Source organism: Lepidochelys olivacea (genome assembly GCF_965140295.1).
Source record: "Lepidochelys olivacea isolate rLepOli2 genome assembly, chromosome: 5".
Taxonomy (NCBI): domain Eukaryota; kingdom Metazoa; phylum Chordata; order Testudines; family Cheloniidae; genus Lepidochelys; species Lepidochelys olivacea.
In genome coordinates, this window is record NC_140415.1 from 106100437 (window position 1) to 106124288 (window position 23852).

The 23852-nt window shown below is 38.1% G+C and overlaps 1 protein-coding gene across 5 annotated transcripts in view; it reads right to left on the bottom strand.

Moving 5' to 3' along the window:
* The window catches only part of PTPRD (protein tyrosine phosphatase receptor type D), a 1732979-nt gene that overhangs the window by 186781 nt on the left and 1522346 nt on the right, over nucleotides 1–23852 (bottom strand). For all 5 annotated transcript variants that reach the window (XM_084628881.1, XM_084628884.1, XM_084628885.1 and 2 more), the window contains one exon: nucleotides 1665–1853. In XM_084628881.1, coding sequence (XP_084485007.1) covers nucleotides 1665–1853 — 189 coding nt within the window. The remainder of the gene's footprint in view (nucleotides 1–1664; nucleotides 1854–23852) is intronic.

Genomic DNA, 23852 nt, shown 5'->3' on the forward strand with positions numbered 1-23852 from the left:
TTGGTTATAAAGGGTTAGAAATATATCGTATATGCCTCACATCCTTAAAGAAATACTTTACAATAATGTATTTAATACATAGTTTAGGAAAATATTGGATATTCTATTTAAGGGTGTGTATATATATATATATTCTATATATATATATATAGATAGAGAGAGAGGATACACTGAAGTCTATCTGGAAACAAATACTGCAGTTTAAATTGGATTATGGCATTCACTGCACTCTATGTGATACTTGTGTACTGTTTCTTCTAGACAGGTGTTGCTATGATCGATACAACATTTCTGTGGAGGTGTGTGTGTGCGCCACTACGGAGATCTGGTGACTACACTGACTGTTAGTAAAATGCATGCCATGCATTTTAAGAATAATAATCATCATAGTAATATAATAATAATCTGAATATGGAAATTAGTGGGGGTGAAGTGCGCTTCAGAACTAAGCACTTACCAATAGATTCTGGAGATTTAAATACGGAGAGAAGAAAGACAGCATAAAAATATTATTATATTCCTTATAATTTGGCACAAAGTTTTCAGTTAAAACTTTATATACTAAATAATCTACGTCACATGTGAAAATTAATTCTTAATTTACATTAACAGTAGGTTAATTTACACAGTTCTGCTGACAACAAGCAAAGAGTCAGTTAACAAGACGATTTAACATCACAGGACAGGTCAAAAGCTGAGAATTCTGGGAAGACAGGTGATTAAACAACTTAGATTCTACAGCAATATCACTACCATTGCCAAGGCAAAAGGCTTATTATCGCCCCATTATATTATTTGGGGATAAGCTTTAAACTTAATGAATTTAGAGTTATCTTTTTTTTTTTAAATCTAACGAGAGCAAAAGAATAAACTAAGGTGGGAAGGATGGGGGGTGAAAGGACTATTAGGGAAGTGCAACGGGCAAAGAGAGAGAAGCAAAAGCTGGAGTCTACACCAAAAGCAGGCTTCTGTAGATCCAGACAATGTAGGATTCAGAAAACTTTAGCGTGGGCGCACACTACTGTGGCTAAATGTGTTGGAAAAATGCTCAGCCAGCAAAAAGCCCTTTTTTCATAGGTTACCCAAGGACTTTTTTTACCCACCCACCCTTTTTTCTAAAGGTATGGTTACACATGGGAAAAAGTATTGTGTTTTATGTATTAGTGAGAGGAAAGAAGTTGTGTCCAAACTGGCTAATCTTTGGTGGCTTCAAATGTGGAAAAGACAGCACAAAACACACTTTTTATTGAATATTTTTAGTGTCTAAATATGAAAGTTTTGGTTTTGATGAATATAACCATTGGCACTCCTTGAAAGTTCTGAATGAAGTCCAATGTTGAAATAAATTTGTGGGGAAAAAAAAGGAAAGAAAGAAAGAAAGAGGAGAAAATGGATCCGTCAAATACTGCGGAAAAGCAGTAAAGAAAAAAAATATCAAAAATACAGTCACAGCAGTGAGCAATGTGGAGTGAACAGAAGCTGCAAAACACACACACACACACAGACGGACTCTGGAACAGGCTATGACAGCATCACAGACATGGACAACACACTCAGTAACACAGAAAAGAGAAGAGGAAGAGAAATTTTTACCTATAAATAAATAAAAAAATAGTGTGAGAGAACAACTCTGGGCGTTAGTGGAAACAGTAACGAGACCCTACCTGATCGTAATTGTTTGATACGTCCATTGTTGTTGCTTGTGTCAACAGGTAAGAAATCTTTGAACCAAGTTATTTCAGGATCAGGATTGCCGCTGGCTGCACATAACATAGTGGCTGTGCGAGTGCGTTCAACCACCTTCAACTGGGGGCCCATATCAATGGTGGGAAAACCACGAGGAATTTGATCCTCTGAAAAGGAAAAAAAGTCTGGTTTTATAACAATCTTTCACATTTGTTATATAAAAACTCATACGTGTACAACATACAGGCCCAGATTCATAGCCACAGCTCCAGCTGCTTTGCACTGAAATGGCAGCTAAGGTCTTCCAGAGTAGAAGGGGGTGAAGCAAAGAGAGCCATGCACTCCACGTGATCCTCAGATGCTGTAGTGGCTCCTATGGGACCACAGCAGCCAGCATAACTAAGAGCAGCTCCCACTTGAGCTGTTCTATATTATGCCAGGTGTTGTCAGCCTAGAATCAGAGGAGCATAAAGGTGCTCAGAGACAGCTTTCCATCAGATATACCCTGTCTCAACTTGGCATAGCTGAGGATCTGGCCCGCTATGTATTATGCACATTCTTTAAACACCCAATCATCTGTGCAAGGTGAGGCATTATCATACCAACACTGTTCCTCTTGAATGTGCCCTCTTTAATGTATGTAGAATGTTGACTAGTGGTTAGGGCATTAGCCTGGGACCTGGAAGACCCACGTTCAATTTCCTCCTTTCCCTGTGAGTTTGGGCGTGTAATTTTGACGCTGTCTCAATTCCTCATATGTAAAATGGCAATAATAGCACTTTACTACCTCAGAGAAGTGTTATGGGGTTGAATACATTAAAATATTTATCAGGAGCTCAGGTACTGTAGCTAGGATAAATATATAGAATAATCATTATGATTTTGAATGTATATACATAGTATCTTTCATACAAAGCACTCAGATACTATGGTAATGGGCACGGTGTATAAAATCCTAGGGTTGAAACCCTGGTCCTACTAACGTCAATGACAAAACTTCTGCTGACTTCAATGGGGCCAGGATTCCACTCTCCATACACAGATCCTAGGGGAATTTTATTACACCTTAAAGATTGCCTAAGATGGTGGTGCTTAAGCCCTGGTCTACACTGCGGGGGGAGGGGTGATCTAAGTTATGCAACTTCAGCTACGTGAATAACCTAGCTGAAGTCAACGTACTTAAATCGACTTGCCGTGCTGTCTTCACTGCGGTAAGTAGACTGCTGCCGCTTCCCCGTCGACTCTGCCTGCGCCTCTCGTGGCACTGGAGTACAGGAGTCGATGGGAGAGCACTCGGGGGTCAATTTATCACGTCTAGACTAGATGCGATAAATCTATCCCCGCTGGATCGATCACTGCCTGCTGATCCGGCGGGTAGTGAAGACATACCCTGAGTCTGTATTAGATTAAAGCTAGGGTTTGGGGTTCAAGTTCAAAGCTGAATCAGAACTAGAGTAAGATTTGGATTCAATGGTGCTGAAATCTCATGAGCTGTTCTTGAAGGAATCTGTCTAGATTCTATCCAAAATAGAGCAAATCTCATGAGGCCAATCATAAGATTGCAGCTATACCCAAACCTAAAATAAAAAGGACTAAATGTGTGAGGAGAGATTAACTAGCAGGGATTTTATTCTGGACCCTGAGTCCTCTGAAATCTGAGAAAGTTCACATTCCATGTTGTGGATTTGGCTCCAGTTCATCTGTAATATATATTAATTGCTTTTCCCACTTCTGGGGTGGAACACAAAAACTATTTAATACAACACAGCTAAGCTGTATACCAGTAGTTGAGCATAACTAATTTAACATGCTTGGAGAAGTTAAATAGATAATATGTCATAATCCAAACAGGAATTTACTTATCTTACAAAAAGTACTGTGGGATCAGGATTGCAGTTTTACATATCAATCAAATGACAGCATCTTCAACATTGCCTCTCTACTAAGGGCGTCATCCTAAAACGTACTGAACATCTTCAATTTCCAGTGAAGTCTGGGAGTTGTAGTTGTTCAGCACACCTCAGGATAAGGCACTAAGAAAGTAGAATACCACCTGCTGAATCATTAACATTACTTTTTGTAGCACTTGGCCTTTCCCTATAGATTTCCAATCTAAAAAGTGACTTGGAATAATCAAAACTGATGAAATCACACCTTAAATTAGTAAATCTGCCATCGTTTCCTTAAATTAGTAAATCTGCCACTGTCCTTTAAACAAAGGACACATGCTGTAAGATGCTCTTTCTGCCTGTGGTCTCGTATCCTGTGCCTAAACTCTGAATTCTTTGGGGCAGGGACTGACTTTTATTATGCAGCTATTATGCATAGCACAATACATAGCGCTGCTCCCTGATTGGGGCCCCTTATGCACTACTGAAATACAAACAAATAAAATAATAATAATAGGGATGTTGATTAATCACAATTAACTCATGTGATTAAATGTAAGAAAATTAATCACAATTAAAAACATTAATCGTGATTAATCACAGTTTTAATCACACTGTTAAATAGAATACCAATTGAAATTTGTTACATATTTTTCTACATTTCCAAATATATTGATTTCAATTACAACACAGAAGATAAAGTGTACAGTGCTCACTTTATATTGTTATTTTTATTATAAATATTTACACAGTAAAAATGACAAACAAAAGAAATAGTATTTTTCAATCCATTTCATACAAGTACTGAAGTGCAATCTCTTTATTGTGAAAGTGCAACTTACAAATGTAGATTTTTTTGTTACATAACTGCACTCCATAATAAAACAATGTAAAAACTTCAGAGCCTACAAGTCCACTCAGTCCTACTTCTTGTTCAGCCAATCCCTAAGAGAAACAAGTTTGTTTACATTTACGGGAGATAATGCTGCCCTCTTCTTATTTACAATGTCACCTGTAAGTGAGAACAGGTGTTTGCATAGCATTTTTGTAGCTGGCATTGCAAGGTATTTACATGTCAGATATGGTAAACACTCATACGCCTCTTCATGCTTTGACCACCATTTCAGAGGACATGCTTCCATGCTGATGATGCTTGTTAAAGAAAAAATTTGTTAATTAAATTTGTGACTGAACTCCTTAGAGGAGAATTGTATGTCCTGCTCCATGCTTTTACCCACATTCTGCCATATATTTTGTGTTATGGTAGTCGCAGATGATGACCCAGCATATGTTGTTTGATTTAAGAATACTGTGACAAAGTTCCTGCTCTACCTTGGTGGGTCTTGAGCTTATTGGCGGATTTGCTCGCCTTGGAGCTTCACGGCAGCCCTCAGCTTGGCCGTTTTTCTGAATTCACAGTCCAGGTCAACTCTTCCTGTGTCTGACCAGGAGTTGGGAGGATTTCAGGGGAACCTGGGCCCGCCCTCTACTCCAGGTTCCAGGCCAGGGCCCTGTGGAATGCAGCTGTCTAGAGTGCCTCCTGGAACAGCTGTGCGACAGATACAGCTCCCTGGGCTACTTCCCCACGGTCTCCTCCCAACACCTTCTTTATCCTCACCAAAGGACATTTCTCCTGGTGTCTGATAATGCTTGTACACCTCAGTCCTCCAACAGTCAGCGTTCTCACTCTCAGCTCCTAGTGCCTCTTGCTCCCAGCTCCTCACACGCACACCACAAACTGAAGTGAGCTCCTTTTTAAAACCCAGATGCCCTGATTAGCCTGCCTTAATTGATTCTAGCAGCTTCTTGATTGGCTGCAAGTGTTCTAATCAGCCTGTCTTAATTGTCTCCAGAAGGTTCCTGATTGTTCTGGAACCTTCTCTGTTACCTTACCCAGGGAAAAGGGATCTACTTAGCCTGGGGCTAATATATCTGCCTTCTATTACTCTCCCATAGCCATCTAGCCCGACCCTGTCACAATCTCTAACTTCAGATTTGACAAAACACAAAGATAGCTACAGCACTAGACCCAAGGTTTAAGAATCTGAAGTGCCATCCAAAATTTGAGAGGGATGAGGTGCGGAGCATGCTTTCAGAAGTCTTAAAAGAGCAACATTCCAATGCAGAAACTACAGAACCCAAACCACCAAAAAAGGAAATCAACCTTCTGTTGGTGGCATCTGACTCAGATGATGAAAATGAACATGCGTCGGTCCACACTGCTTTGGAATATTATCGAGCAAAACCAGTCCTCAGGTTGGATGCATGTGGTCTGGAATGCTGGCTGAAGCATGAAGGGACATATGAATATTTAGCACATCTGGCATGTAAATAACTTGCGACACCGGCTAGAACAATGCCATGAAAACGCCTGTTCTCACTTTCAGGTGACATTGTAAACAAGAAGTGGGCAGCATTATCTCCTGCAAATGTAAACAAACTTGTTTCTCTCAGGGATTGGCTGAACAAGAAGTAGGACAAGTGGACGTGTAGGCTCTAAAGTTTTACATTGTTTTATTTTTGAATGCAGTTTTTTTTGTACATAATTCTACATTTGTAAGTTCAACTTTCAGAATAAAGAGAGTGCACTACAGTATTTGTATTAGGTGAACTAAAAATACTATTTTTTCTTTACAGTGCAAAATATTTGTAATAAAAATAAATACAAAGTGAGAACTGTACACTTTGTATTCTGTGTTGTAATTGAAATCAATACATTTGAAAATGTAGAAAATATCAAAAAATATTTAAATAAATGGTATTCTATTATTTTTTAACAGCGCGATTAATGGTGATACATTTTTTTAGTCGCTTGACAGCCCTAAATAAAAATAAATAAGGTTCAGAGTGTGAGCCAGTTTTTGAGCTTCATATAGCTGTGTTGTTTTGTTTTGTTTTTTGGTTTTTTTTGCAAGTTCTATGAACTCATTCCTTCCCTGTGGGTGAAATTCAACCCTGTGTAGAGCCCTATGTACCACTTAAGTTCCATTTCAGGCATCACTATAAGTCTTAGGAGGGACGTAAGTGATACACATACATTGTGTTGGGTTTCTGCACGGCAGTGAATTTCAGTGGAAGAGTATGTGATAATATCAGTGTGTAGAAATGGGGTTTTCATCTGAGTGTTTTGTGGGGTGTTAGGAGATAGAAGGTGGGGATTTCAAAGGAAGCTATGTGAGTTAGTCACCCCTTGAAGTTACATGGGAGTTGGATGCCAACTCCCTTGGGTTCCTTAAAACCCCAGCTGGAATGTATTATATAAACAGCAATGAAACACACAGGTTTCTAGGTACCTGATAGTCTAGGAGGTAACACTGGAAACATAGTAGGGACAGAGAATACCTGACAAATCAGGCTATGTTAATTATAATAATCTTTTGGAATTACATCAGCTTGTTCTTTACTGTGGTAAAGGTTTAACAGATGTTTTTACAATTATAGAGCTGCTCTTTGTCTCAAAAAGAAAAGTGAAAAAAAAATCAATAGCTACTATCTAATACATGCTTTATTATCAAATGCCGTGTTTGGCAGCTATTGACGTGTAATTTTTTACGAGACTAAAATAATTTATTAGGAATTGTCCAATGTTAACTACATTGCTTTCTTTGTACAAAAATTGTGTGATCTTTTTAAGTAATTTCAGTAAAGCTTTCAGCACCTTTTGAAAAACTTACATCTGGTTATCCTTGAATACCTGACAAATCTTCGCATTCTCCAGTGACAGATATCTCCCTAGGGCTATTTAATCACTGGAATCATGAATACATATAAATATTGCCCTGGTACAGTAGTCACTATTCTCCTGCAAGTTTCCATCTCTCTTCAGAGCCAATATCTCCACCAATCAGCAATGAGTGTCAAAGGCTTACAGTGCTGAGGCACTTGCTATAGGCTCTTACCAAAGAAAACTGAATTTAATAATTATTTATCAGATGTGAAGCCTTTACCTTGGGAATAACTGACAAGGTTTGACTTGTGCAATGCAGAAAGCACTCTAATGCATTTGCATGACCTTTCTGTTCCTTCTTGGCTCATAAAGAACACTCCAGAGCTGCTTTTTCATATACACAAGTGCACAACAAAGATAATCTATCTTGCATATTAATAGGATGGAGTATGTAAAGAGCTTTCTTTTCTTATTTTTAATAAGGGTAATTAAATTCCATCCATCCCCCTTATGCACAGAACCTCTTTGAATGCACTGTCTTCATTAAATTTTCATGAGAAACATCACAATGTAACAGATTCGAATAGCCAGAGCTGTTATACTTTGACAGTTGTGGCTTGTTTCCAATCTGGCTGTGAGGTATTTGGCAATAAAACCCAGTATTCAACATAAAACGGACTGGGGAAATAATGAAATTTCTAATTGGAATGCTTATCTCAGTGGGTGTAGTTCATAAGATGTTAATTGCTTTTTTCTTCTCTAAATTTATTATTGATTTGTATAAAACTGTCTTTCCAGTTTGATGACATCAAGTTTGATAGATCATCCATTGTGCTATGTTGTAGAACTGAGAATCAAATCAACAAATGACTGTTAGCCAACATAAACTTTTACATAAAAAGTAGCTATTACAAATTATCAATATATTAGTCGTTTTAAACATCAACATGAGGTGCAAAGAAAAAGTATTTTATCCAGTTCATTACTGTGCTCATTAAGCTTTAAACTGTAGTTTCATATTAATATTCAATCATACTGAATTAGCTCCTAATTCATCAACAATTTAAATCATACTTGACCTTCACAAAGCCATTTGGCACTGTCATTTTGAGAGGCCATTATAGGGCAGATTACTATGTCCTTGTGCTTAGTAAGTCACATAAGTAATACAGATTTTGTTTAGGATGACAGGTGCAATAAATCTGGAAATGCAGCTCATTCTTTGAATTTTGTGGAGGACAGACCTCAATATTGATGCAAAATATTAGTAACATTATTAAAATTTATTATCATTATTAGGTCATTATAAACTTGTTAGCATCTTTACTGAACAATAAGATATAACTACAAATATGTCATAGGATGCTTGAAAATATTACAATATCTGTGTATGATTTAATTAGTTATGTTATAAAATATTCAGGTTGATTGAAGAAATTGCAGAAGGTTTCTGCTTTCTGTGCCCAAGGACAAGTAAATGTCAGGAAGATAACCCCACCTTAGCCATAAAGCCACGTTTATTACCCTTAAGAGTATCTTACTCCTCATTGTTTTATCTAGACCAGAACATCTCCCTCTGTATAAGATACTGGTCTGGTACAAATGTAACCCTTATCTCAAGAAAACAAACCATGTAAAACATTCATGTTTTAGGAAAAGACCTGCTTGTGAAAAGGGATTGTGCTAGCAGAGCAATAAATCTAGGTGTAAAGTGTGCTTTTTACCTACCCAGAAAAACTTCCCAATAAACCTACACAAAGAATTCTAGAAATATCCTTGTTGAAACAAATTTGATAATTCCTCTAAAAACATCATTCAGAAAAGCCTCTACAAAAAAACATGTATTGTTGGAAATGTTTTAAACCTTTTTCTTTATTTCTTCTATATTGAGATGTCAAACACCTTTGTGAAATGTGTACTTGCAAATATGTTAGCTAAATGCATAGCTCCTAAGATAACTGCTGTATAAATGATACCACGTAAATGGTAAAATTCTTTATATGCCAATGTCATAAATATAAAGGGAACGGTAAACACCTTTAAAATCCCTCCTGGCCAGAGGAAAAACCCTTTCACCAATAAAGGGTTAAGAAGCTAGGATAACCTTGCTGGCACCTGACCAAAATGACCAATGAGGAGACAAGACACTTTCAAAAGCTGGAAGGGGAGGCGGGGAGAGAAACAAAGGCTCTCTGTCTGTGTGATGCTTTTGCCAGGGACAGAATAGGAATGGAGTCTTAGAACTTAGTAAGTAATCTAGCTAGATATGCGTTAGATTCTGTTTTCTTTAAATAGCTGAGAAAATAAGCTGTGCTGAATGGAATGTAGATTCCTGTTTTTGTGTCTTTTTGTAACTTAAGGTTTTGCCTAGAGGGATTCTCTATGTTTTGAATCTAATTACCCTGTAAGGTATTTACCATCCTGATTTTACAGAGGTGATTCTTTTTACTTTTTCTTCTATTAAAATTCTTCTTTTAAGAAACTGAATGCTTTTTCATTGTTCTTAAGATCCAAGGGTTTGGGTCTGTGTTCACCTATGCAAACTGGTGAGGATTTTTATCAAACCTTCCCCACGAAAGGGGGTGTAAGATTTGGGAGGATTTTTGGGGGCAAGACGTTTCCAAACGGTCTCGTTCCCAGTAACCGGAGTTAGACATTTGGTGGTGGCAGCGAAAGTCCAAGGGCAAAAGGTAAAATAGTTTGTACCTTGGGGAAGTTTTAACCTAAGCTGGTAAAAGTAAGCTTTGGAGGTTTTCATGCAGGTCTCCACATCTGTACCCTAGAGTTCAGAGTGGGGAAGGAACCTTGACAACCAACATGGAATCTAATGATCTTGTTAAACTAATTACTAATGTAAGAAGCTATTTAAATATAGAATATTTAAATTAATGGAGAATTAATTAATTATTAGCTATATTCATGGAACTCCCTCACCCAACTAAGGAAGACAAAAAGAATCATCCTTCTAAAATCGGTTATAAAGGATCAACAATGTTGTTAACAACAATTTAAACTAAGAGTACTTTAATTTAAAAATATTGTTATGAGATTAAAATATTTTAGTCCAAAAATAGGAATGTTCAGACTTTTTGAAAACAATTTCATTTCCTATTGGACTTTAATAAAATTAAAGGAATATCTCAGAAAATAAATGTTAAACTCTAACTTTAAAAGGTTACCTAGGTTTTCTCGATATAAGAACAAAGGCAATTGCAAATACTGCATGTTCATTAAACACACTGCATATTTAGAAGCTGAAGGTGTCATCTAAGCCAACCCTATAGACTTTGAGCCAATAAAAAGTGACAGCAACCAGCTCTGATCTAAACAAGTCTAAAAGAGGTGTTTTCATAATTTCATGGAAATAGGAAGGAAAACAGTATTAAAAAAAAACCCTCTGAAGTGAACACTCCTCACATACACAACCTTTGCTACACAGCATACATAGCAAGCATTCCACAACTCATCCTGTCCATCTTTAGAAGCAGACTACCGCAAACAGCTAAGAAGAACTGAGAAGACAAGAAGACAACCCAAGGAAAACTGCCCCAAAATTTTAAAATGGATTTGAGCGAGAAAGTTAACTAAAAGATTACCAAGGGATTAAATTTAAAAAGTCTTGTAATAATTTTTTGAGTCATGGAAATGCTGTTGAAACTTAAAATATTTACTATTTTCCTGTGAATGACCACATGGTTAGACCATGTGTTCCTGGAGACGAGACAGTGGCTACATTTTGATAAGAAATAGTGGGATTTAATTGGATATTCGATTCTTCATATCTATAGTTGTCCCATTTTAAGACATGCTTAAATGGCTTCTTCTAAGTAACTGACAAATATTTTCTTCAATTTCATAGGATTTAGTTAAGATTTCTTACTTTGCTCAAGTATAAACTGTATTGTTATTACTAGTAACCAACAGGACACATTTTTCTTTAAACAAAATTATTTTGCCCATTTGCAAAATTTCGTAGTTACTGGTTTATTGATAATTTTGGGGAAAAAAGACCTTTGTTTCAATTTACCAAGAGAAAAATGCCAAACCAAAGGCGGGTCCACTTATAGAAGCTCTCTACAGAAAAAAAAACATACAAAAGAAAATGTATTCTGTCACCTGTGTTGTTTTGTTTAATGTTTTCTTTTCCTTCAGCAATAAAAGAGCCATGGTTAATAACTGTCATTATTTTGCTTAGTCTCAATCACGGTGTTTTCTGAAGTATGGAAAAGAATCCCTGTGACTAAAATTGTGAAAGGCATACCTCTGAGCTGGCAATAAGAGATACTGTTAGTAAGAGCTGGCCTGCCATTTCTTGTTTCTCTGAACTAAATATTTTAGTAATTTAAAAAATATAATGACTTTGTGCCCAACAATTTAAAATTACCCCTTTTTAACCCATAATTTCTTAGGTATCTTAAAAGTTTGAGCTGATATTAGACTACACATTCCATTATAGTTCAGAAAATTGTGTTAATATAACTTCTAATTACTGAAAGAGTTCTATACATGAACTGTTCACTGAATATAGGACATGAACAATATAAAGAGCATTTACAAAGGTTGTTTATATATATAGTGCCCACCTTTAAAAAAGGGAAGAATGGGAACCTGGGGAACTACAGCCTCACCTCAGTCCCTAGAAAAATCATGGAGCAGGTCCTCAAGGAACCATTTTGAAGTACTTGGAGGAGAGGAAGGTGATCAGGAACAGTGAACATGGGTTCACCAAGGGCAAGTCATGCCTGACCAACCTGATTGCCTTCTATGATGAGATAACTGGCTCTCTGGATATGGGGAAAGCAGTGGACGTGATATATCTGGACTTTAGCAAAGCTTTTGATACAGTCTCCCACAGTATTCTTGCCTGCAAGTTAAAAAAAAGTATGGATCGGATGAATGAACTATAAGGTGGATAGAAAGCTGGCTAGATTGTCAGGCTCAACAGGTAGTGATCAACGGCTCAATGTCTAGTTGGCAGCTGGTATCAAGCGGAGTGCCCCAGGGGTCAGTCCTGGTTTTGTTCAACATCTTTATTAATTATCTGGATGATGGGATGTATTGTATCCTCAGCAAGTTTGCAGATGACACTAAGCTGTGGGGAGAGGTAGATAAGCTGGAGTGTAGGGATAGGGTCCAGAGTGACCTAGACAAATTGGAGGATTGGGCCAAAAGAAATCTGATGAGGTTCAACAAGGACAAGTGCAGAGTCCTGCACTTAGGATGGAAGAATCCCATGCACCGCTACAGACTAGGGACCGACTGGCTAAGCAGCAGTTCTGCAGAAAAGGACCTGGGGATTACAGTGAATGAGAAGCTGGATATGATTCAGCAATGTGCCCTTGTTGCCAAGAAGGCTAACAGCATTTTGGGCTGCATTAGTAGGAGCATTGCCAGCAGATCGAGAGAAGTGATTATTCCCCTCTATCTGGCACTGGTGAGGCCAAATCTAGAGTAATGCATCCAGTTTTGGGCCCTCCACTACAGAAAAGATGTGAACAAATTGGAGAGAGTCCAGTGGAGGTCAACAAAATTGATTAGGGGGCTCGGGCACAGATTCACGAGGAGAGGCTGTGGGAACAGGGCTTGATTAGTCTGCAGAAGAGAAGAGTGAGGGGGGATTTGATAGCAGCCTTCAACTACCTGAAGGGGGGTTCCAAATAAATTGGAGCTCGGCTGTTCTCAGTGGTGGCAGATGAAAGAACAAGGAGCAATGGTCTCAAGATGCAGTGGGGGAGGTCTAGGTTGGACATTAGGAAACACTATTTCACTAGGAGGGTGGTGACGCACTGGAATGGGTTATCTACAGAGGTGGTGGAATCTCCATCCTTAGAGGTTTTTAAGGCCCAGCTTGACAAAACCCTGGGTGGGATGATTCCGTTGGGTATTGATCCTGCTTTGATCAGGGGTGTTGACTAGATGATCTCCTGAGGTCTCTTCCAATCCTAATCCTTTATGATTCAGTGATTCACAATATGAACTCTTATGGGAGAATCATTTGAAACTGTCTTGCATCGTTTCACACTGCAGTTGTTCTCCTTGCATAGAAAATATCAAAAGTATTTCGATAACTTTTCCAGACATATTCAGTTTGTCTATTTCACATATCCCAAATGAGCATGTGCAATGAAGAAGAGAAAATTAAAATTCATAGAAAAGTTGTGTATAAAAATCAAGGCAGTATTGACTTGCTCAAGCAGCACTTACTCGTTAGATGAATCATATTTTTCACAACAATGGAAATATGAAAGTTCATATTTTCATAGAGGTGAACCTTTCTTGAACTTTTTTCAGAGTGTTAGGTGCAGAGAGATATATTTGTAGAAGATTGTAATTTAAAGACATTCCCTCATAAGGGACAATATTATGAACATAGAAATTCGGAGATGTGCTCTAGAGGTGGGGATTGGGAACACCACATGGTTGTGTACAGCAGTTCACCAGAGACTCTCTCCAGTTTGTTTTATTAATGTTTTATTCCTTTCTCATTCATTGTTATTTAATGAACCCCAAGATTGTTACATGGTGTCGGAAGTGCTGAATGAGGTGGAAACTGCAGTAATTTTGAAGTTAACTCCTGTGTTTGAAACTGAAAGCAGAGAAAAAGGGAGGCACCAGAGAAGACTGTGGAGCACCAGGCATAGAGTCTTTTCCATGTATTTGGTGAGCAGAGTAGTATCTTGACTAGCTTAAGAAGGGGGGGGGAAAGACAAAAATGAATGTGTTGCAACCTCCATCCAGTCTGCAATGGTCAGGCAATGTTGCATAGAACTGGAAAAAAAATCAGAGATTTGAATTGTATTTAGCAGCAATGGGGGCAGAGGAAAAAAATGATAAAGTGAAATCATCAATCCTTTTTCATGTTGTTGGGGAGGAAGCAACTTAACAACTTTAAGTTAGAAAAAGATGAAAGCGTGTAACTAAAATACTGACTAAATTTGAAGAACATTGCATGCCACAAAGGAATGAAATTCTTTGACACAGAAATGTTTTACATGCATGCAAAAAATGGATGATACCATAGAGCAATATGTCACAGAGTTAAGGAAACTTAGTAAAACATGTGGTCAGAGACTGAATAATTTGCGGCATTAAAGACAATGTGTTAATAGAAAGACTGCTCCATGAAGGAGGCTTAACTTTAGAAAAAAGCTCTCCAAATATGCAGGGCAGCAGAAACGGAAAGCATGAAGCTGAATTCACCAGAAGGTGTTATCCATTTATTAAACACAAAACAATATAACCAGAATAGGTCAAATCAAAGAGTGGAATGATGCACTAAGAAAACCATTTCTGGGGGAAGACTGGGTACAGATGGTCATGTGAATGGTGTGGATCACAACATGGCCCCAAACAGTGTGCTGTCTTTGGCAAACTCTATCATAAATGTGAGAAAAATATTCATTTTTCAAAATGCTGCAGATCCCAAATGAAGAAACGTCAAGTGAATCCATTTCCACAAAGGCCTAATGAGAATGTAGGCACTGATTTATTTACCTGGCAATCAAAGGATTATTTAATAGTTACAGATTATGATTCTCTGTATCCAGAAATTTGCACACCACACAGTACTAATAGTACTAATTGATAGCTGGCATGAAGGAAATCTTCTCCAGACATGGAATTTCAGATGAAGTCTTTAATGATAACGGGCCGCAATTTTCCAATGCAAATTTTAGGCAATTTGCCAGAGATTGGGACTTTCATCACAAAACATCAAGTCCAAATTACCCCCAATAAAATGGATTTGTGGAAAGGTTTATATAGTCAGTAAAGAACCTTATGAAAAAGACTTTTGACAGTGGGGGTGATTTGTATAAAATGTTACTGGTTTACTGAAGTGCACCTCTGTAGAATGGCTTTTCTCCAGCTCAGCTGTTAACAGGAAGAAGAATCAGATCTAATTTACCAATTATTGATAGCTTGCTGAAATCTCAGGACAATGAAACAAAGAAGATGAAAGAAAATCAGGAGTGGAAGCAGAAAAATTATTTCAATAAAAGGGCCTGGGATCTCAGTATGCCTGAGGAATCACACCTCAAATACTTGGGACCAAAAGGGTACCATTAAAGAACAGCTGCATCCAAGGTCTTATGTAGTCCAGACAGACCAGGACAACACATTTTGATGTAATCGAAGGAATCTTCAAATAATCTTAAAAAGTTCCAACACATTGACAACTGATGTGGACTCTGGCATTTCCCATCTGACTGATCCTTTATCATTGACACACAAAGGAGAAACAAGAAAATAACTCAGACTCTAATGAAAGGCTGATAAAGAGAAGATCAGAGTGGGAGATTAAATGTCCTGAAAGACTCACAGAGACTAGTTAACCTGCCTAGAGAAGGGGTATTTGAGAAAAAAGGGTGGTAAAGATTCACTCGAGCGTGATGTGCTAGTAACCTCTTCTCTCTCAGTAGTTGACACATTGTGTTTATGGAAATGTACTACATGGGGTGAGAATGTAATGCATGTTATTAGATCATGGTTAGCTGTTTTTATATATGTATTTGCGTTAATTTGTTTTTCTTTAAGAGGGAAGATGTATAGATATGCTTGTAGAAGATTGTAATTTAGAGACACTCCCTCATAAGAAAGAATATTATGGACATGGGAATCTGGAGATGTACCCTGGAGGCCCGGGTTGGGAACACTGCATGGCTGTGTGCAGCAGCTCTCCAGGTTGTTTTATTAAAGTTCTTTTCCTTTCTCATTCCTTTCTCATTCATTCTAATGCAAGGATAATTCCATTCTCTTCTAATATCTGAACTCTGATGTTCCCACTGCATTATCTTAGAGTAGAGATGATATAATAATGGATCTTGTATGACTTTTCTGTTGAAGTCCTCTCCAAGAGTCTAGTATCCCAGAGAAACAGGTAAAGTTTATTGTTTTTTTCCAGCAGCAGTTGCGTCTTTCAGCAAGATGGAAAATGATTATCATCATCTTGGCACATAACTATCCAAATTGTTCCATCTTTTCAGAAGAGGCAGATACTTTACAGTGAATAGCAGGGGTAGCATCAGGGGTATCAACATGAATTACAAAAGACAACTGAGGTGATCCTGGCAGTCATATCCCACTACCGTCTTGAGGAGCAAGTCTTTTGTGACAGACTTCTCTGTGAAATGTACATTGTGCAGTAAGACGTAGTCAAAAGCAGGGATACACATGCCGTCCGCATTCAAATGCAATACATCATCTGCAATCCACCACCCAAGTCAAGTGCATATTCATGTATTAAGGATGCGTTCTGGGCAGAATATTGTGCAGTGAGTCAGGGATTGCATCTGACACACAGCATAGAAGATCTATAAGAGAAAAGCTGCAATTCAACTCTAATTTGCTGAACAGTGGACTACAGAGTATGGAAATTGCTCCCCCTTGATATTCTTCCAGGTTCATTCTTACCCACTTTTAAAGAACAACTGAATGTCTTTCACAAGAGCTTTTTCCTTACTGTTTGTTTGTTTTATTACAATCACTGTTGCTGACCCAGTCTTTCTAACCCTATCTTTCCGTTGTCAGACGTCATCTATTTCTTCTTCTCATCTGAAATTGTTATAAAGGTGTGTTTTATTACAATATTAATAATATTTTGATTGTACTTAATATACACCTCCAATAAGAGGGTTGGAAGGTTCTTCATAAATAAAATTATGTTTATTACTACCACTACTTTTAAGGATTAATAAATACATATGTTACTGTGTGGGCTTTTTGCAGGAGTCTCAACCCCAAACAAAATCAACTATTTGCATGTGGTGTGATGAGAAACTCTTTTTCAGACAAAGGTTGTGTGTGCATGTGGGAATTTAGGCACCAAAAGGTACAGACAGGCACTTCAGTAGGATCTTCAAAAGGACCTAAGTGCCTAACTCCCACAATGGGAGTTAGGTGCTTAGGGGTTTCTGAAAATCCTCCTAGACACCAACCTGCATCTTTGGGTGCTGTCATAAATATAAAGGGAAGGGTAAACCCCTTTAAAATCCCTCCTGGCCAGGGGAAAGCTCCTCTCACCTGTAAAGGGTTAAGAAGCTAAAGGTAACCTCGCTGGCACCTGACCAAAATGACCAATGAGGAGACAAGATACTTTCAAAAGCTGGGAGGAGGGAGAGAAACAAAGGGTCTGTCTGTCTGTCTATGTGCTGGTTTCTGCCGGGGATAGACCAGGAATGGAGTCTTAGAACTTTTAGTAAGTAATCTAGCTAGGTATGTGTTAGATTATGATTTCTTTAAATGGCTGAGAAAAGAATTGTGCTGAATAGAATAACTATTTCTGTCTGTGTATCTTTTTTGTAACTTAAGGTTTTGCCTAGAGGGGTTCTCTATGTTTTTGAATCTAATTACCCTGTAGGATATCTACCATCTTGATTTTACAGGGGGGATTTCTTTATTTCTATTTACTTCTATTTTTATTAAAAGTCTTCTTGTAAGAAAACTGAATGCTTTTTCATTGTTCTCAGATCCAATGGTTTGGGTCTGTGGTCACCTATGCAAATTGGTGAGGCTTTTTATCCAACATTTCCCAGGAAAGGGGGGGTGCAAGTGTTGGGAGGATTGTTCATTGTTCTTAAGATCCAAGGGTCTGGGTCTGTAGTCACCTAGGCAAATTGGTGAGGCTTTTTACCAAACCTTGTCCAGGAAGTGGGGTGCAAGGTTTTGGGAAGTATTTTGGGGGGAAGGACGCGTCCAAACAGCTCTTCCCCAGTAACCAGTATTAGTTTGGTGGTGGTAGCGGCCAATCCAAGGACAAAGGGTGGAATATTTTGTACCTTGGGGAAGTTTTGACCTAAGCTGGTAAAGATAAGCTTAGGAGGTTTTTCATGCAGGTCCCCACATCTGTACCCTAGAGTTCAGAGTGGGGGAGGAACCTTGACAGGTGCCTAAATTCCTTTGAAAATTTGACCCCCAAACCAAGTTTTCTGCCCTTCCCCATTGATTTGATTTCTCTGGCCTCACAGGAACAGTACTTACACTTCCCCCAAGAGAAGACCCCTGGGTAGACACACTAAGGGTATGATTAAAAAAAAAGCGCTGGAAGGTCTCATTTAGGGAAAAATAGAGCAGAAAGACATGTCCAGGGAATTGGAAGTTCTTTGTGATTAGTCTACCTGTGTATCCAATCAGGAGGAGAAGGAGGACAAACCCAGTGACCAGTGTTCTGAGCAATTTTCTTAAGTGAGGCTAATTTCCCTGGAAAACAGCAGCAGTAACAGCCTTTAAAAGGTTTCAGAGTAGCAGCCGTGTTAGTCTGTATTTGCAAAAACAAAAGGAGTACTTGTGGCACCTTAGAGACTAACCAATTTATTTAAGCATAAGCTTTCGTGCGCTACAGCTCACTTCATCGGATGCATAAAGTGGAAAATACAGTGAGGAGATTTATATACACACAGACCATGAAAAAATGGGTGTTTATCATACACATTGTAAGGAGAGTGATCATTTAAGATGAGCTATTACCAGCATGAGAGTGGGGTGGGGAGAGAGAAAACCTTTTGAAGTGATAATCAAGGTGGGCCATTTCCAGCACATTTCCAGGAGTTAACAAGAACGTCTGAGGAACAGTGGCAGGGGGGAGGGGAATAAACAAGTGGAAATAGTTTTACTTTGTATAATGACTCAACCACTCCCAGTCTCTATTCAAGCCTAAGTTAATTATATCCAATTTGCAAATTAATTCCAATTCAGCAGTCTCTCATTGGAGTCTGTTTTCAAAGTTTTTTTGTTGAAGAACAGTCACTTTTAGATCAGAAATCGAGTGACCAGAGAGATTGAAGTGTTCTCCGACTGGTTTATGAATGTTATAGTTCTTGACATCTGATTTGTGTCCATTTATTCTTTTGCGTAGAGACTGTCCAGTTTGACCAATGTACATGGCAGAGGGGCATTGCTGGCACATGATGGCATATATCACATTGGTGGATGTGCAGGTGAACGAGCCCCTGATGGCATGGCTATTGTGATTAGATTCTATGATGGTGTCACTTGAATAAATATGTGAACAGAGTTGGATAATTTTTCCGCTCTTTTACACCGACAGAAACCTTTTCGCTTCAATAGGTTTCACAAATGTAACTGAGAAGTAAGAATGCAACTGAATAATTTTCACACCTACAGCACCGTAATCGGCATGCTATAGATAAATAATGCAAATGAAAGTATCCAAAACTTTCATTGGCGGTGACAGTGTCTATATTCATCTCCATGCTAAATCTACATAACCTGATGTCAAATGATAAGACATACATTCAAGCTACTGAATTACTTTTTTAAAAAAATACCACTTGATGTAAACAGAGTATTCTCTATGTGAAAAGTGAGGGTGTTTTTCCATTCCACTAACTAAGAAGTATCTATTTCAAGATCTACTCTTGGCTTTGCCATTGGCAGATTTTAGAGATGTTCCCTAGACCATGGAATAAAAAAAGCTCATTCACAGTCCACACATGGATTATTCCCTTTATACACGAAAGATACTGATGATAACCTACTGCAATAAAGTTTATTATTTCAAAGAACAGTGTAAATAAAGCTTTTATTTTCACTATTCCAGATGGCAGCAGCATATAATTTGCCCTGTTTTGACATCATGACTATATTATTCAAAATCAGTCTTCCTGCAACTGAACTGAATATAGGATTGAAAACAGTAAATACAAGAGAAAAATAAAATAAAATAAAGCCAAATCAACATTTTCCAGCAAAATTGGGATTCTGGGCTGTTATTGAAAAACTATGCATATGAATACATTAAAAAATACAAAATAGTTTTAATTATAAATAAAAGCCTACTCTAAGTTAGATAGAAATGCTATAAAGCATCAGAAAATTGCCATTTAATAAACATTATTCCTATTGGAATATTTTACGAAGTAAGATTTTGCCAAAAAGTAATTATGAACATACAATGAATTCTTATCCTGGGGTCCTGTGTTCAAAGCTATTATGTACAGATGGATATTTTTACTTAGTAATGTTGTAAATCAGTCAGAGAGGATAAAGGTTTCATTGCAAAAGGGATGTAGGTATCTGTTGTGAATAGTTACAGGCTACAAGAGTCCCTAAAGTTTTATCTTAGATTTCAGCCAATTATGCCTGGCAAGAGTAGCAAAAACTGGGCATTGATAAGATAGGAGACTCATTAACAACTACTAAATATTCAGCACTCTAACAGCTGCCCAGTGTGAAATATACATTTTAAAAATATTCTTAGCACATTGAGGAGGTGGGTGAAGTACTTTCAATGCAAAATAAAACAAATTTGTTTAGTCGCATTATATGCAATTATGCTGCAAATTGCAAAGTAATGTCTATATAACAGAACATAGAACCACTTAGATCAAATTATCATTTGTATGAATGTTGAAGCTGCAATTTCACATTGCATTAAGTCAGTTAACATTCATTGTTATTAGCATTTAGCCTTAAATAAATCCCCTGTTTTAGCAAATAAGCACATTTAGATAGTTCTGAATTCGATAACTTTACTGAGGAAAAAAACGATGAGTGGGAGCCTGCATCCTCTTTTTCATTCTCAGATTAATGTAGCATATGCAGGATGGAGCCCATTCTCATGTAAGTAGTCCAGCTGAGGGTAACATGTCTTCCATGAGCCAATACTAATCTACATGGTTTGAAGGTGCAGGCTCGTTTTAAGGCCTGCATTTTTTTTTTCAAACACACAGTAAAGGCTCAATAGCTCATTTGGACCCGCATCACAAAATAAGCTTTTAAAAAGTGGCTCAGCACAGCATGTCATCTATGTGCTAATGGGAACTGGTTAAAACTATGCACCACTGAAAATTTGGAGATCGATTTTGCCCACTGGCCTGACACTTGAAAAAGAAAAAGAATGAAAGAAAAAATAAATGTATGCATTTGCCGAAAGGAGACAACATAAAAATACAGGTTTCAGAGTGGTAGTCGTCTTACTCTGTATCAGCAAAAAGAACGAGGAGTACTTGGGGCACTTTAGAGACTAACAAATTTATTTGAGCATAAGCTTTTGTGGGCTAAAACCCACTTCATCAGATGCATGCAGTGGAAAATACAGTAGGAAGATAGATATATATATATAGATATATATATATTTGTATGTATGTATATGTATATATATATATATACACACAGAGAACATGAAAAAATGGGTGTTGCCATACCAACTCTAATGAGACTCATCGATTAAGGTGGGCTATTATCAGCAGGAGAAAAAAACTTTCGTAGTGATAATCAGGATGGCCCATTTCAAACAGTTGACAAGAAGGTGTGAGTAACAGTAGGGGAAAATTTAGCATGGGGAAATAGTTTTTAGTTTGTGTAATGACTCATCCACTCCCAGTCTTTATTCAAGCCTAATTTAATGGTGTCCAGTTTGCAAATTAATTCCAGTTCAGCAGTTTCTCATTGGAGTCTGTTTTTGAAGTTTTTTTGTTGAAGAATTGCCACTTTTAGGTCTGTAATTGAGTGTTCAGGGAGGTTGAAGTGTTCTCCAACTGGTTTTTGAATGTTATAATTCTTGACGTCTGATTTGTGTCCATTTATTCTTTTACATAGAGACTGTCTGGTTTGGCCAATGTACATGGCAGAGGGACACTGCTGGCACATGATGGCATATATCACATTGGTGGATGTGCAGGTGAACGAGCCTCTGATAGTGTGGCTGATGTGATTAGGTCCTGTGATGGTGTCTCCTGAATAGATATGTGGACACAGTTGGCAACGGGCTTTGTTGCAAGCATAGATCCCTGGGTTAGTGTTTTTGTTGTGTGGTGTGTGGTTGCTGGTGAGTATTTGCTTCAGGTTGGGGTAACCCAGGGATCTATGCTGGCAACAAAGCCCGTTGTCAACTGTGTCCACATATCTATTCAGGGGACACCATCCTCGTTCTTTTTTCATAAAAATACAGTGGCTGTGCTTAATGTTTCTTCCATTTGAAAAGATCCTACTGGTTGAAGTGATATTTGCCTGTACTTAAAATGGAGTATATTGGTTAAATTATTTATTCCAATTTAAATAGCAGAATAAGGTGCCTAATCAAAGCTGTTTAATTAACATTAAACATTATTTGGACAGGAACTCAGCCAATCACCCACTAAAAGCACTCTGCCATGCCTTCACTGTTTCAGGGCATAGCCCTCTCCCAAAACCCTGTCAAACAGATGACTTTTGCAGTGTGCCTGGAAGCTCATCCCATCTGAGCTATTTCAAACCATGGAGGGAGCAAGTTCCAGAGTCTCAGCGTCCTCACAGAGAATACCCTGACCCATCTGACAATAATGAGGTGGACCCAGCTTGAGTGCCTCTGCTGATTGCAGTTGTGGCAGTATGGCATGGAAAGAGAGAGGGAATAGCCCTGAAAATGGAAAAAAAAACTTTAAGAACATAGTATTGCACTTCTACGTGTATAAACATCAAACACATTAAATGATGTAGGGTATAGCATGCTATTTGTTTCTATTTTTAGAATGCCAGAGAAATGCAACTATATAGGTTTCTTTTGGGTCAAATATATTGTGCCTGTGTGAATAATGCAAAAGAGCAGGGTGAAGGAGGGTGATTTGAATTTTCCCAATTATCATTTCCAATTTGAGGCCTAGCCTCCAGAGAGCGTTAGGATTAGGGATTATAGTAAATCAGAGTTAAAATGGGTCTTGCCAAGAATGAGGATTAGGAAAACATGTTTGCATTAACCTATATTTTTTACATGCTGGTGCCAACAGTTCTGCAATCTTTTCATTAAAAAAAATAAAGAAAGAACAGTGCAATAATTGCAGCCTTAACTGTACATTTTGATTTCCATGCTACATACAGTGTTATGGTGACATGTAAAGAGCAGGGCCAGCAAGAGTTCCACTTTGACATACACCGAGAGCCTTTTATCACAGTTTGTATTATGAACATGTATTATAAATTCCTGTACTAACCACCATGAACGGAATGCTGGCCTCTCCCCTTCTTTCTTTTTATTACTATTTTTTATTTTAACACACTCTTAAACTACACATTCATATACATACAACCACAGTCATAGATATGTATGCAAATAAATACCACATGGATAATTATTAGCACGTCCTGAAAAAGCGGGTTCAATGGGCCTCTTCCTAACTAGTTCAACAGGACAAGACAGAGACCTAACCCTCCACTGAGCATTAGGCTGTAGGCTCAGCTTATGTGCACAGCAGCACTCCGTATCCCAGAAAGTATACGGGAAGGCCAGCGAGGCCTCTAAATCTATGCTGTCCTCTCAGCAGCATTTGTTGAGGGGAGCTCACACCTCAATACCATTTTGGAGCAACACTCCAGAGTTCTGTTGAGCCCACTGCCTCCAGGCAGAACAGCTGAGGCAATCATAGTTCAGCTGCTTCCACTCTGTTCCTACCTACCTAGCTCAGAGAACCCAAATCAGAATTTTGTCCTATTTTTGTTGTTATTATAGAACGCAATCCACATCCAGAGACCTCTCTGTTCATAGCTAAGACTGTTGCTCTGGGACAGGGGTTCAGCCACCTTCATAGCACTGACCTGCCATGTTTCTTGACTCTGTTGGCGGTTCACCTCAGGCACGGAGATCCACACAGGGGAAGAGGTAAAAAGTGAGAGAGTCA